The sequence below is a fragment of the Somniosus microcephalus genome, chromosome 3, assembly GCF_052327205.1.
Source record: "Somniosus microcephalus isolate GS21.2 chromosome 3, FLI_Smic_1.0, whole genome shotgun sequence".
NCBI lineage: Eukaryota > Metazoa > Chordata > Chondrichthyes > Squaliformes > Somniosidae > Somniosus > Somniosus microcephalus.
This window is the reverse complement of record NC_140989.1, coordinates 196,788,242-196,803,265: the sequence shown is the minus strand read 5'-3', so window position 1 is coordinate 196,803,265 and position 15,024 is coordinate 196,788,242. Positions and strand designations below refer to the sequence as shown.

General features: G+C 44.0%; 1 protein-coding gene across 4 annotated transcripts in view; it reads left to right on the top strand.

Moving 5' to 3' along the window:
* Positions 1 to 15,024, top strand: part of pgm3 (phosphoglucomutase 3) — a 206,427-nt gene that overhangs the window by 61,917 nt on the left and 129,486 nt on the right. For all 4 annotated transcript variants that reach the window (XM_085982099.1, XM_085982101.1, XM_085982100.1 and 1 more), the window contains exons 3-4: positions 6,517 to 6,584; positions 7,623 to 7,756. In XM_085982099.1, coding sequence (XP_085838225.1) covers positions 6,517 to 6,584; positions 7,623 to 7,756 — 202 coding nt within the window. The remainder of the gene's footprint in view (positions 1 to 6,516; positions 6,585 to 7,622; positions 7,757 to 15,024) is intronic.

Sequence of the window (15,024 nt, the reverse complement as noted above, 5' to 3'; positions counted from 1 at the left end):
CTCTACATTGTCAGCCGTGGCTCAGTTGGTAGCACACTTGCCTCTGAGTCAGAAGGTTGTGGGTTCAGGGACTTGAACACATAAAGCTAGGCTGACACTCCAGTGCAGTGCTGAGGGAGTGCTGCACTGTCGGAGATGCCGTCTTTCGGATGAGATGTTAAACCGAGGCCCCGTCTGCTCTCTCAGGTGGATGTAAACGATCCCTTGGCACTTGATCCTTTTTATAATATGGAGACCAGAGCTCTGCACGGCACAGTGGTCTAACCAATGTTCTAAACAAGTTTAACACAACTTCTCTGCTTTTCAATTCTATCCCTCTTGCAATGAACCCCAGTGCTTTGTTTGTTTTGTCATGGGCTTATTCACCTGTGTCGCAATGTTATTGATTTGTGAATCTGTACCCCTAGATCCCTTTGCTCCTCTACCCCAGTTAGACTCTTATTCTCCGAGGAGTATGTAACCTCTTTATTCTTCCTACCAAATGCACCACACACACTTACCTATATTGAAATTAATTTGCCAATTACACGCCCATTCTGCAAGTCTATTAAAGTTGTCTTGTATTTTGTGGCATTCTTCCAATTTGTCAGCCAATGGTGTTGTCTACAACTTTTGAAATTGTACTTCTGATTGCAGAGCCCAAATCGTTAATGTAAATTGTGAAAAGCAGTGGTCCTAGCACCGATCTCTGTGGAAAACCACTTCCCACCTTTTGCCAGTCTGAGTAGCTACCCTTTTCTCTCTCTTTTCTGTTTTGTAGCCAGCTTGCTCTCCATTCTGCTACCTGTCCCCCAACTCCACATGCTCAGACCGTAGTCATGATTCTATTATGCGGTACCTTATTGAAGGCCTTTTGAAAATCCAAATATATTGCATCTACAGCATTATCGTTGTCCACTCTTTCTCTTACTTCAAAGAATTCAATAAGGTTGGTCAAGCATCTGTGATAACTACTCTTAGATTTTCAGTTTCCAGATGTTTTTCTGTAACATCTTTGAGTAAAGATTCCATTATCTTTCCTACCACCAATATTAAGCTAACTGGTCTATAGTTCCCTGGACTTGTTCTTTTTAAATATCGGAATCACATTACTTATCCCCCAGTCCTCTGGCATTATTGCCATTTCTAATAAATTTTTATATATGTGTAATAGCGCCTTTGCTATCTCTTCCCTAATTCCTTTTAATATGCGTGGATGCAATCCAACTGGACCAGGGGTTTTATCCTCTCAAGTTTGATTAGTTTATCAACTATCTCCCCCCTTTCTATCTTAAATGTCCTCGTGTCATTTTTGTTCTCTTCTAATGTCATGCCCACCTTGTTAGTCTCCCTGGTAAATACTGAGGCAAAGTAACTATTTAATATTTCTGCCATTCCACTCTCATTACCTGTGAGTTTATCTTGTGCATCCTTTAGTCGCCCTATCCCTATCCTGGTTTTTATTTTGTTATTTATGTGTCTGTAGAATACTTTACTATTTCCTTTCATATTCCTTGAAGGGACTAGGTTTAGCACAGGGAAAATTTGAAAGGGCCTTGGGAATCATAGAATAGTACAGAACAGAAGGAGGCCATTCAGCCCATCGAGGCTGCGCCGGCTCTTTCGAAGAGCAAGCCAGTTAATCCCACTCCCCCCGCTCTTTCCCCATATCCCTGCAATTTTTTCTCCTTCAAATATTTATCCAATTCTCTTTTGAAGGTTATGATTGAATCTGCCTCCACCCTATCAGGCAGTGCATTCCAAATCCTAACCACTCGTTGTATAAAAAGGTTTCTCCTCATGTTGCCTCTGGTTCTTTTGCCAATCACCTTAAATCTGTGTCCGCTCGTTATCGACCCTTAGAAACAGTTTCTCTTTATTTATTCTACACAAACCCTTCATTTTGAATACAGTGTGTAATTTTGCTTACCATAATTAAAAAGGACACATACATGTACTGGAAAAGGGACAGTAAAGAGTGATAAGAATTATCTTGTGTAAAAGCTACTGGGAAAGATTAGCGAATCCTAAGCTATACAGTCTAGAATGAAGCTTAAGATGTGACATAGAATTGCATAGAATGTACAGCATAGAAACAGGCCATTTGGCTGAATTGTGATCCATCCTGATGTTTATGCTCCACACGAGCTTCCTCCCCACTCCCTTCTAACCTTTCTTATTTCTATTCCTATTAACTATTCCTTTCTCCTGAATGTGTTTATCTAACTTTCCCTTAAATGCATCAATGCTATTCTCCTCACCTACTCCCTATGGTAGCGAGTTCCACATTCTCACCACTCTCTGGATAAAGACATTTCCTCCATAATTCCCCATATATTTATGGCCCCTAGTCTTTGGACTCCCTTACAAGTGGAAACAGTTTATCTGTCTGCCTTATCAAACCCTTTCATAATCTTAAAGATATTAAGTGGGCACAGAAGGTGAACCCAGAATATCACTTTAAGGACAGCCAGATCAGTAAAACAAGAGAATGTAAGTTTAAATTGGTGAAATACAACATTTAAAGCATGCCTTGAAAAAAATATCTTTACTCAACTAGTGATAAATATTTGGAATAAGCAGGTAAGCTAGTAGAATCAAAGACCGGGGAATTCAAGATGCCTTTGGATGCCAGGCTAAGTTGAAACACAGGAATGAGGTGGATGTGCTGAATAACTTTTTCTCACCAATGATTCAATTTGTTAAAATATTCATAATCACAAATAAAAGTTGTCACTGAGGGGCCACGGAATAGGATAGTCCAGTACATTTAATAGATGTTAAACTTTATCCAATTCAGTCTCACCCGTTGGCTTTCTGATGTCTTTCTATATCAATAGTGCTACTGATACCAATTCAATGTAACTGTAATCATGAGCTTTTCCCCCAAATTGTGGGTAAATGGGTGTGGGACTGATCCCTAAAAGATATAGAAGGTCCCATGTTCTATACTGATGGGGTAGCAGGACCCCAGGTGGGGAAATCAGTTGGCGTTGATCAAGAATGGGGTCATTACTTTTTCTGGAAAACCCTGCTTGTGTTGATGTTGGATGAGGACGGGATTGGGGTTTGTTCTGGTGCTCTCTTTGGCTGGTTTGCCAGTGCTTATCGTGTAAGCTAACATATGAGGGATGGCTGCTTAGATGGAATATTGGAGGTCTCCCGATATCTGTGTAACTGTACCTTACTTTCAGGAGAAAGGGGGGGGGGGTGGTTAGAGAATCCTGACAAGTTGATATGGCATGTGGTATGTTAATAGCTATAGCTCTGCATTCACTGAAACATGCCAGTCACACATGCCAGTGAAAGCAATTGCCCCCCCCCCCAGCCACCGATTAACTAAATGTAATGGCCCAGAAATTCGGGTCGGGGGCTTACCACGGGTGCAAGCCCCCGACCTGCACTTACCTTGCGCGCCGGCCGTTGTGCTGTGGGCCCGCGTGGGATTCCGATCCTGGGCCTGCTCCAACTGCCGGCGTGCAGTGCTTGCGTATCCCAGGGGCGCAGTTAGTTCGATGCGTCCCCTGGGATCACGTGGGCCATGGGGAGCCAATCGGAGCAGGGAATGTGTACAGTTTTGGTCGCCTCATCTGAGGAAGGATGTTCTTGCCATGGAGGGGGTGCAGCGGCGATTCACCAGGCTGATACCAGGAATGGCGGGAATGACCTATGAGGAGAGACTATGTAGTTTAGGGATGTACACACTGGAGTTTAGAAGATTGAGAGGGGACCTCATAGAAGTGTATAAAATTCTGACAGGTCTAGACAGACTGGATGCAGAAGGAATGTTTCCCTTGGCGGGTGAAAACAGAACTAGAGGACATAATTTAAGGATAAGGGCTAAACCATTTAGGACAGAGATGAGGGGGAATTTCTTCACTCAGAGAGTGGTGAACCTGTGGAACTCATTGCCACAGAGGGCAGTGTACGCCAGCTCATTAAATATATTTAAGAGGGAATTAGATATATTTCTACGGGCAAAAGGGGTTAAGGGTTACGGAGAGAAGGCGGGGACGGGATACTGAATTAAAGGATCAGCCATGATCTCATCGAATGGCGGAGCAGGCACGAAGGGCCGAATGGCCTACTCCTGCTCCTATCTTCTATGTATCTATGTATCTATGTATTCATAAGTTTGACAGGAAGTGCTGTCAAACCTATAAATACTACGAGCCCCAAAACATCACAAAATCTTCAAATAATTTTTTTTTAATCACATTTTTTAAATAAACTATAAATTACATGAAATAACTATTTTAAACAATAATTTAAATTTTTGAAAAAATTAATTTTATTTTCTAACGGGGCTAAAAATAAACTTACCTTTCTTTAGAGTATTTAAAAAAAATAAACTTACCTTTCTTTAGAGTATTTAAAAATAATAAACCTGTGGGAAAAATGTTTTAATTTTAATTAATTCACCACTTACCTTGTAAAAAGCAGGCCTTGCGACTGCTTTTTAAATGTGTAACTTCTGGAGATTTACCCTCCCGGGAAAACCTGCAAAAAAAACATAAGTTCGATGCGCACGCGCTGCCTCTCCTGCGCACGCGTTCGAACTCTGAATCCCTTCGTTCAGGGGAACGGAAGTGCCGGTTTCCCACGCATGCAGGAAACCGGCACTTCCATTGGGCCTACAGGTGAGTACCCCGTGCGTACTCACCCGTGGAGACCTGAAGTTCTGGGCCAGCCTGTGCAGATGGAGAAGGTAGCCAAGTCTCTCTCTATATAGCTGTATTTTGGACCATTAAGCAGTGTGTGATTTTAGTGTCAAACACTAATTCTAGGAAGTCTATTTATACATTTTAAAGGCTGACCGAAGTGGAGATATTTTCATATAAAGTAGTTAAAAAAAGGCTAACTTTTTAAAGTAATTTCAGTCTTTAGTTTTGAAGGTTGGATTTTTCTCTAGTACCTGTCTCCAGGTTTTTAGCGTATTCAATATGTATTAAAAGCCTCAGTTTCCTGCTGATTTTAAACCCTTGCTTTCCCTATTAGTTTTTTTTAAAGTAGTGTATGAGACTCCTTTCAATGTAAATTCTCCCCAATATCATGAGATCAGATGGCAGAATACAGGACTGTTCATACCATGTACTGTATATCCTTTCAAATAAACAAAGTATTTATTTCAATTCTTTAAAGAAAAGGACTTGCTTTTCTATAGCGCCTCTCATGACCTTGGGACATCCCACAGTGCTTCACAGCCAGTGCAGTACATTTGAGGTATAGTCACTGTTGTAATAATATATAAAATAAATGATTTTTTCCTCAATATTTGGTAAATTTTTAAAGAAAAATTCTGTAAGCTGAAGTCTTTCGCCCTTGTTCTTGCGCTCAGTGACATCACCTGAACTCCTCATCGTTGGTCCATTAATTGCAACATACTCTTTAATAATATCTATATCTGACTTACAGTGGGTGAGAGATTTGCTGGTCCCTGTAATGTGCAGTGTAATAAAAACACTCCCACTCAAATTGCATGGTTTAATGACAGCATTCTGTGCATTTGCCATGACACCTGCTGTCAGCAGAAAGTCCCGCAGTGCAGCACACCTTTTACAATCTACTCCATTATTAGAACGGATAGTCAGATGAAGCAGCTCCTTTGTTTCCAGCCTTTTAACATGTTCCAGCCTGTTGATTTTGTTTTATTTAAAGCTTAAAGCACTATTTCCCAAAACTTAAACCTGGGCACATTGAAGTGAGTTGAGGGTACAAGTGTACAAATTATTGGTAATAAAGAAAAACATGGACATACGAGGGCCAAGCAGTGCAATGCACTGCCGACAGGTGTGAAAACAATTCACGTATTTTGAGATAAGGATGCAGATTGCCTGGTTAATTGTCTAAACTGAAGTCCAAAGATGTGCGGGTTAGGTTGATTGGCTATGATAAATTGACCCTTAGTGTTAGGGGGATTAAATACGTGGGGTTACGGGGATAGGGTGGGATATGTGTTGGTGTAGGGGTTACGGGGATCGGGTGGGATATGTGTGGGTGCAGGCTCGATGGGCCGAAATGGCCTCTATCTGCACTGTGGGGTTTCTGTGATTTCTGTGAATGCTATGTTAGCATGTGTAGATGTAGTTGTGACTTTGCTAGTGGCTGTCTCATTGTGTGCTGATCCAATTATGGAGCGGTATTTGTTGAACTGAAGCAAAGTAACCTCCATGTATTGTAAAGTAACATACGGTCAGAGTGTGAATTATGTACCTGCATGAACTGTGCTATTTTTTTGGCTTTGAGTTTGTATGACTGAAGAATCCGACCCTGGGTTGGACTTGTAATGAATTCACCTCTGACAATGCATTATTCTGTGAACAATTAATTTACATTTTACGGCTGATTGTGCAACTTAATCATGAGGTGAGCTCTAAGAAGCTTTAAATGGTCAGCACACGCACACAACACATGGTCCCGCTGGGTGTTATGAATACCATTTACCTGTATAACAAACAACATTTCTGTTTGTGTGTGTGTATGTGTGTGGATGTTTTGGTCCTGTAATTTTGTGCTCTGTATGTCTTTCACCTTCAGGCCCAGTAGCCTAAAGCTTGCCCAGGCTGTTATTGATGGCGTGAGTGCCTTAGGAGGAACTTACCAAGGTATGTGCCAAAGTTAGGCTAACAGCTGTATCTTCTGAAAATGATCTTGTAATCTGCATTTAATTGTGTCAGAACATGAAGACTATTGTATACGCTTGTATGTTGATTGGGATGTTGAACTTGTGTTTAGGTTTTGATCCTGGACAGTGACTTAATTAAAAGGTGCAGACACTTGTGGATGGCTCACAATGTTGACACACTAAAGGAGGTGTTTGATACCCTGACATGTGTCAGAATTTGATGAGGGTATCCCAACCAGGTCTAGCTGCTGTCATTTGAGGTTCAGCCAATCAAATCACTCTTTTCAAAAGCTTTATCTGAATATTGCTAACGGCCTGGATTTGCGGTCAGCGGTACAGCGAAGGCGTTGGCCCCGAAGTAAGCTTCACACAAAGATCTTGCCATCTCTCGAGTGAGGATTTCGGGTTTTCTGACGTGCAATTGAAATCAACGGAAGTTAATAGGGATTCCCAGTGAAGAGCTGCTGTAACATTTCTTTTAAAGTTTCTTAAAATTTTTTATTTTTATTAAAGTGGATAAATTTGACACTGCACAAAATTAAAATTAGTTTTTCAGGGCCATAATCTTTGTTTAGCAGTCAATACGCTGTTAAAACCCCAGTTACACCGAATCCCTTTGGGTCTAATTTTTAATGGGGTATTTAACAGTGTAATTACCGCGGAAGAGCTGAAGGGCGGGGGGGGGTGCGGTGGAGGGGGGGGGCACAGCGCAGCCTGTGAAGGGGCGGTGAATGACAGGCTGCAACGGCAGGATTCCCGTGTTCGGCTGCGTGTGCACTAAATCCTTAAGTTGTGGTCAGCTTCAAAGGCGAAATGACAGCAAACGCTGGCAGTTCATCGTTATCATGGATCGCAAATTCCGGGCCATTGTGTTTTAATGTCCATTCTAACAAGCAACTTGGATCAGATTGTACTCTGTTTAATTTCACTCGGCAGGGACCTCTGGTGTTGTGGTGAAATCTCGGGGATCATGTGGCTGAACTGTTAATATTAAGTTACCTGATTATCTCTGTTGTAGACTACGGCCTTGTGAGCACCCCACAGCTGCATTTTATGGTCTGCTGTTGGAATACCAGCCAGCAATACGGGACTGCAACTGTTGAAGGATATTACCAGAAACTTTCTCGGGCTTTTATTGCCCTGACTAAGCAGGTAATTTTTATCATCTCTCTGGAGGATTGACCATTTAGAGAAATATTTTTCAGGTTAAAAAGAATACCCTGCTGGAGATTTCAACTAAAAGTTAAACTTACCTAACTGGTGCCCAAATCACACAACCGTGTGATGTACTCGCCGGGCAGAAGGCAGGATTATTCTTTAGGCAGCAGTCATGCCAGCGCCGTAAAGACTAAGGGGGAGAAATTGGGTGAGTAGCGCCACCTGTTAGCGCCTAAAGAGGCAGTCAGTGGCTGTAGCGCCACTGGCTGCGTCTCCCGCGATATTCAGTAGGGGCGCTAATGGTGGCGTTAGGCATTTGCGCTGCGCCGCCACCGATGATGTCATCGGTGTGCACAGCGCCCCATTCGTGCCCCGTTCGCGGTATTTGGTAGCGAACGCCACAGTTGCGCCGTTCACTACCCGCGCCTGGTTCACGGGGCCTTACTGTGCCGGCAGCGGCGCAAGTTAAGGTGGAGGTGCGGGGCGGCCGCTTTTTCGGCGGCCGCCTGCCAGCACCTCCGTCCCCGGCCTCCTAACCCCCTCCCCGCGGCATTGCCGGCTGTTTCCCGAGAGCCCGGCACTTCTCCTTGGTGCCGGGCTCATTTGCCGGCACTTGCGAGCGGGGATCGCGCTGTTGCAGGCACCTCCCCCTTAACAGTGGGAGGAAGGCCTGCAGTACCGCAGCGTGCCGTGCCGCAGCGTGTGGCGCTGCGGCACGTTGCGCTGCGATAATCAGTTTCAGCGCCCTAAGAGGGACGCGGAGCGCCTCGAGCCTCGCCCCGTGTCCCTCGAGCGGCACTGAAACTGAATTTCTGGCGATCGGTATTACTCCGATCGCTGCGCTAAATCCTGCGCTCAGGCGACGTTTGCACCACTTTGGCGCCCCAACCCAATTTCTAGGCCCTAGCCACTACAAACTGATCATTGCTGAATCTGTACTCTTCCCTAATGACTGAATTTGTCTCTCTGGTTTTCTGATCATTAGCAATGTGTTTTGATTTGTGCCAACAGTGCTTAACTTCAAAGAACATGACTTGTATTGGCCAGATCTAATCAGCATGTTACTAGATAGTGCTGCAGTATTTAGAACAAAGGCTTTGGTTACCCTGTGCTACCAATCTTAAGCCTGATTCAGAGCCATAAGATGCTTGTTCTAATACCTGGCTGCTGATCACACCCTAATGTCAGGAAAGAACACTGCACACATGCACATTTCTGAAGGTTTCAGAGTGTGAATGGAAGCATTCATTCACTTTCTTGATGTTAAGAGACTCTGCATCAAGTATATAAAGTGCCCAGGAGGTTCAACAACATGCTGTGATGTGTCCTCCATGTGGTGTCACACCTAAGGGGAATGAGACCGTCTCTGTGAGGGACACTTAACCACTGTATCGCAAAATCATATAGGGGATATGACTCTGAGCTTGTATAAAGTGACTGTTTTTGTGGTGCTGTGAAGCAGAAACCACTTTGTAGTGATGCAAAGACCTCTGGAAGGAATATATAGAAATTTGGCGTGTCGGTGAGTTTCTGGCCATCTGGCTTGACGATATAATTGTCTCCTGGACAGCATCTGAACTGGTCTTGAATTTCTGGCACCATGTATAAACCTGGTACCTGTGTGTCTAGAATTATGCAGCACTGAATCAATTGTTAAACTTTTTTTAAACAAACTCTGTAACTCAGGAGATTATGCTAAGGAAAAGGTTTGACTAATAACCAATTGGAGGTATACTGGCACCAGGATCCCACTATTTTGATACTTGGTATTTTATTGAAATGTAGAACAAACAGATGCACACTGCATCACAAAAATATTGAACTGTACGTCAGTTAGATCAAAGTCGTAAATGAAACATCAGTGCTTGTATTTTAAACTATTCATGATACTGCACCCTCTTTTTCTACCCTTTTCTCTTATTTCATCTAATTCTTATGTATCTTCCCTTACAGGTAATCTTGTCTCACTGTGCCTTCCACCCCCCCTCCTAATTGCAAGGTATTAGACTGGTCTGTGCCCGTATTAAATCAGATTTTAATTGGTATATCTGATATAGGCTTCCAGACGTTCGTGTAGCTTCTTGGTTGTTCATTTGATTTCTAGGCTGCTCTTTATTTTCTCTCATTTATTTCCATGGCCACATTCTTTCCTTCTGGAGGTGTTGACTCCTTGCTAGATTCCAGCTGCACAGATGACAGTAGTTTCTGGTGCTGTGCCCATGCGAGTCTGTGTTGGGCTTGACCATGAGTGTTAGTGAGCTATTCGACAGCAGAAGTATCACAGCCAATTCTGATCCTCTTCATATCTGGTATAAAAGCATGCAAGCTCGTTGGTACTCGCATACGCACACTTCCAGCAGATCTCACTGGACAGCGATCAGGAGTCATTGGCCTTTTCCTCCTCCCAGCGGTGTTCCAGTTGTAGTACCCCTACTGTCACCATGGCTGAAGTCACAGGATCAATTCTGGGAGCTTTCTCTTCTGGCTCAGCTCTCACTGTGTAACTCTGGAATAGCCCCTAGACTGGTCATTGTAAAGTTGCTGTGCCAAGTTAGCACATTTATCTGTTAATTATTGAGAAGGCCTGTAGAGTTCAGCTTTGCAACACAGCCATATGTTAAACAGGCCAGGTATATCTTCCTGGCCTCTGAAATGCCATCAAGACTATCTGGTAGTTCTGTCTCTTAAGATCTGCCCAAAATACTGGTTTATTAGTTTCCAGAAGCACCCTCCTGAACAGGTGATGCGAGTCTGTGTCACCCCGTTTGCGTTTCCCTCTTTCTGTCTGTGTCTTTTTCCCAAAAGCCCACAAGGGGCATGGCTGACATTTACATCAGAAAGCCCAATTATAACTTCTCTTCCTTGTCGGATTGGGGGGAGCAGTTGAAAATGAAGGAAGAGGGTTGAATCCAATTGTAAATTGGATAACTATTGTAAAATATAATGAATCAGTTAATAGCTTTTGCACCAGTTATTTCAGTCAGTAAATTTGAATAATTTGGCTCCCATTTGCCACTAAGCGCATTGAACCAAGCCAATTCTGAATAAACAAAGCCCACTTTTGTTGGGTCACAGCAGAAAAGCCAGCCACACGGGACAATTTTGTTGTATCCGTGTGTTAATGGAGACACGGAATGCAGGAGTTGGTTTCACAGGTGTTTACTGAACAAAGTCTGGAGGTGAACTAACAGATACAAGACACTATACAGGCTTATATAGCACGAGTGGCCATTACCGGCATTACAGTACACAGGGGGCTCTTAAAGGCACATACACCACAATTCCTCCCCTTTTAGACAACCAGTACATAACATTTTAAGTAATCATTAATCAACATATTACAAGAACAATAATCTACACATTTGCTGCAGTTAATCAATTATAAGTCAGTCTCTCTGGAGGCTTCCTGACTCGGTCCGGATAACGCCTCGGTGGTGTAGTAGTTTTTGGTGGTGTAGTAGGTTCTTTTGGCAAGGTCGATTCGGCTTGAATGCCAGTGTCAGGTTCATCTGGTTCCAGTATCACCGGATCGGAGGTAGATACTATGGGTATCTCTGCTTCATCATTAGGCGTATAGAATTGTGGTGTAGGTTGTCCCTTTTCGGGTGACTCTATGATCTGGTCAGCATGGCGCCTTATTATGCTTTCTCCAATGTCCACGGTATACATCAGCAGTCCTAGTCGTGTGCAAATAGTTCCAGGCTGCCATTTCTCGGTACGGTAGTCCCGGGCCAAAACTTGTTGACCTATCTGGAAGGTTCTAGTTGGCCTTTCATTCATGCCTTGAAATTGCCGGTTCTCCACGTCCCTTCTGATGTTTGGTTTGGTCAAATCCAGCCGGCATCTTAGGCTTCTATTGAAGAACATCATGGCGGGAGTTTGGTTTGTAACCACATGTGTTGCATTCCTGTATGCAAACAAGAAGTTATCTACCTTATGCTGAAGATTTATGTCTTCATTACCCATGGCCTTTATGGCCTTGAAGGTCTGGACAAACCTTTCAGCCAATCCATTGGTGGCGGGATGGTATGGGGCGGACATGTAGTGCTTAACCCCATTGTTTTTTAAGAACTTCCTGAATTCTTCGGACACAAATTGCGGTCCATTATCAGAACAGATCTGTTCAGGCAGCCCATTCCTGGCAAATATGGTCCTTAATACTGTGAAGGTTTTTTCCGTGGTGGTGGAGGACATCTTTATTACCTCCGGCCACTTGGAGTGTGCATCAACCGCGATTAAGAACATTGAGTCCATAAATGGACCAGCAAAGTCGATGTGTACCCTTTGCCATGGAGATGAGGGCCACTCCCATGGATGTAGAGGGGCTTGTGGTGGGGCGTTTTGGACCTTCTGGCATCCTAGGCCGCTCTTGGTCATTTCTTCGATGTCTCCATCGATACCTGGCCACCACACAAATGCTCTGGCTAGGTTCTTCATTTTCACTCCACCCAGATGCCCCTCGTGAAGCTCCTTTAGCACTTTATCCTGGAGTTTGGGTGGAATCACCACTCTGGATCCACACATCAAAGTTCCTCGGCACACTGACAGCTGTTCTCTTCTTTGCGAGAATGCTGGCAACAGTGGTTCGCCATGTGCTGGCCATCCCTTCACCGTTAAATCGTAGACTCGGGTCATTTCTCGTTTCCTTTTCAGTGGCAGAATTTGTTACTGGTAGACATTCTACTATGGTTGAGTGGAACATCTCCACTGGGTCCACTGTAGGTGCCTCTTCTACCGTTGGCAACGGTAGGCGAGATAAACCGTCAGCATTCCCATGCTGTTTTGATCCTTTGTATTCTATGTCATATTGGTGTGCCCCTAGGAAAAGGGACCACCTCTGTAGCCTTTGCGCTGTCATAATGGGAACACCCTTTTTAGGGTTGAATATGGAGATGAGGGGTTGATGGTCAGTCAACAAGGTAAATTTTTGTCCGTGTAGGTAATGGTTGAATTTCTTCACTCCCCATACCAGGCTGAGTGCTTCCCTGTCGATCTGGGCATAGTTACGCTCAGCTGAGTTCAATGAGCGTGACGCAAAAGCTATCGGCCGCTCCGAGCCATCAGGGAATCTATGCGATAATACCGCTCCTACGCCGTAAGGGGATGCATCGCACGCCAGTCTGATTGGCAGTGATGGGTTGTAATGAGCCAAAACTTCCTTGGACGTGATCAAGCCTTTGCATTTATGGAAGGCACGTTTACAGTCTTCGCTCCATTTCCAAATTACTCCCGTTTGTAGCAGTTCGTTAAGAGGGTGCAGAAGAGTTGACAAGTTCGGTAAAAATTTATGATAGTAATTTATCAATCCCAGGAACGACCTTAATTGTGAGACATTTTCAGGTGCTGGGGCTTTTATGACCGCTTCAATTTTTTCAGGTGACTTATGCAACCCTTCCTCGTTAATTATGTGGCCACAATATGATATTTGTTTCTGGAAAAATTCGCACTTGGGGCGATTTGCTTGTAGGCCCCGTTCTCTCAGCCTAGTGAGCACCTGCTCCAAATTGGCAAGGTGCTCGTTGTCGTTTTCTCCTGTTACAAGGATGTCGTCTAGGTAGCATTGAGTCCCCGGAATCCCTTGGAGGACTTGCTCCATAGCTCTTTGCCAGATAGCTGGAGCTGATACTACTCCGAAAAGCAGTCGATTGTACTGGTACAGGCCTTTGTTTGTATTTATCGTGAGATACTTTTTAGAGGCCTCTTCAACCTTCATCTGTAGATATGCCTGTGCCAAGTCAATTTTGGTGAAACGTTTCCCTCCGGATAGTGAGGCGAAAATATCTTCTATCCTCGGAAGAGGATACTGTACCGTGTGAAGGACCGGGTTTACAGTCACCTTGAAGTCCCCACAGATGCGAATTTTTCTCTGTTCTTCAGATTTATCATTATTCAACGTTTTCTTCATGACCGGGACGATGGGTGTTGCCCACTCGCTCCAATCTATCTTGGATAATACGCCTGCTTTTTCCAAATTCTCTAGCTCTGCCTCGACTGCTGGACGAATTGCGTATGGCACCGGCCTTGCCTTAAAAAACTTGGGAATTGCCGCATCTTCCACTTTTATTGAGGCGGTGACGCCTTTCAAGGTTCCTAGTTCCTGTTGAAACACTTCCTTGGCGTTGGCCAAGATGTCTTTTAATCGTTCAGGTATGACATCATCATCATTTTTTTTCTTACTGGTCACCGTCAGTGCCTGAATGGAGTGCCAGTCTAAACGTATCTTCCTGATCCATTCACGTCCCAACAGCGGTGGACCACCATCTTGCAGAACGTATAAATACAACTTCTGTATTTCCTTGCCGTTGTATACAACAGGCACCTTTACTCTCCCTTTTGGGTATACTTTCTGCCCCGTATATGTTTTCAAGATAATGGATGTGTCTTTCAAAGGTATATGCGGAAATAGCCGCTCGTAATCCCGTCGACTTATGACAGTCAGAGCTGATCCTGTATCTAGCTCCATTTTAACTGGGGACCCCACTCTCGTGAGGGTAACCCAAATGGTCTGGTAATCTTCTTTGGCAATTACATTATGTAATTTGAGACAGCTTAGTCTCTTGTTTCCGGAGTCACACTTGCTCTTCTAGTCTTCGGAGCTACTGTCCGTCATCATTTGTACCTTTCTGTACTTTTCCTTATTGATTTTTTTCCTGTCCGTGGATTTTTTTTGTCCAGATCGGCATACACGTGCAATGTGTCCAATCTTTCCGCATTGCCTGCATGCTTTGTCCTTGAACCAGCAGTCCCTCTGGTCATGGGTGGATCTGCCGCAGCGATAACATCTCTCGAAACCCTGTGTCATTTCATGGGTGCCGAAGTCCTGTGGCTTTTGCTGTATCTCTGCAGCTCCTCTTGCGGCTGCTTCGTATGATACAGCCATACTGAAAGCCTTGTCCAGTGTCAAATCTTTCTCAGAAAGTAGCCTTTTCTGTGTTCCTTCACTTAGGAGACCGCAGACGAATTTGTCTCGAAGAGAATCTGCCAGTCCTGCCCCGAATTGGCAGTGCTTTGACAGCTTCCTTAATTCGGTGAGGTAATCAGCGTTACTTTCATTCTTGTGCTGATTCCTCCTGAAGAATTTGAATCTTTCCGCTATCAGCAGCGGTGTTGGGTTTAAGTGCTCCTGTAGGGTATCAACAATCTCCTTAAAATTCTTGTCCTTTGGTTTGGCTGGAGTGATTAAGTTTCGTAACAGCCCGTATGTCCTTGCGCCCATTAGATTTAGAAGTACTGATGCCTTTTTATCATCATCTATTTCATTT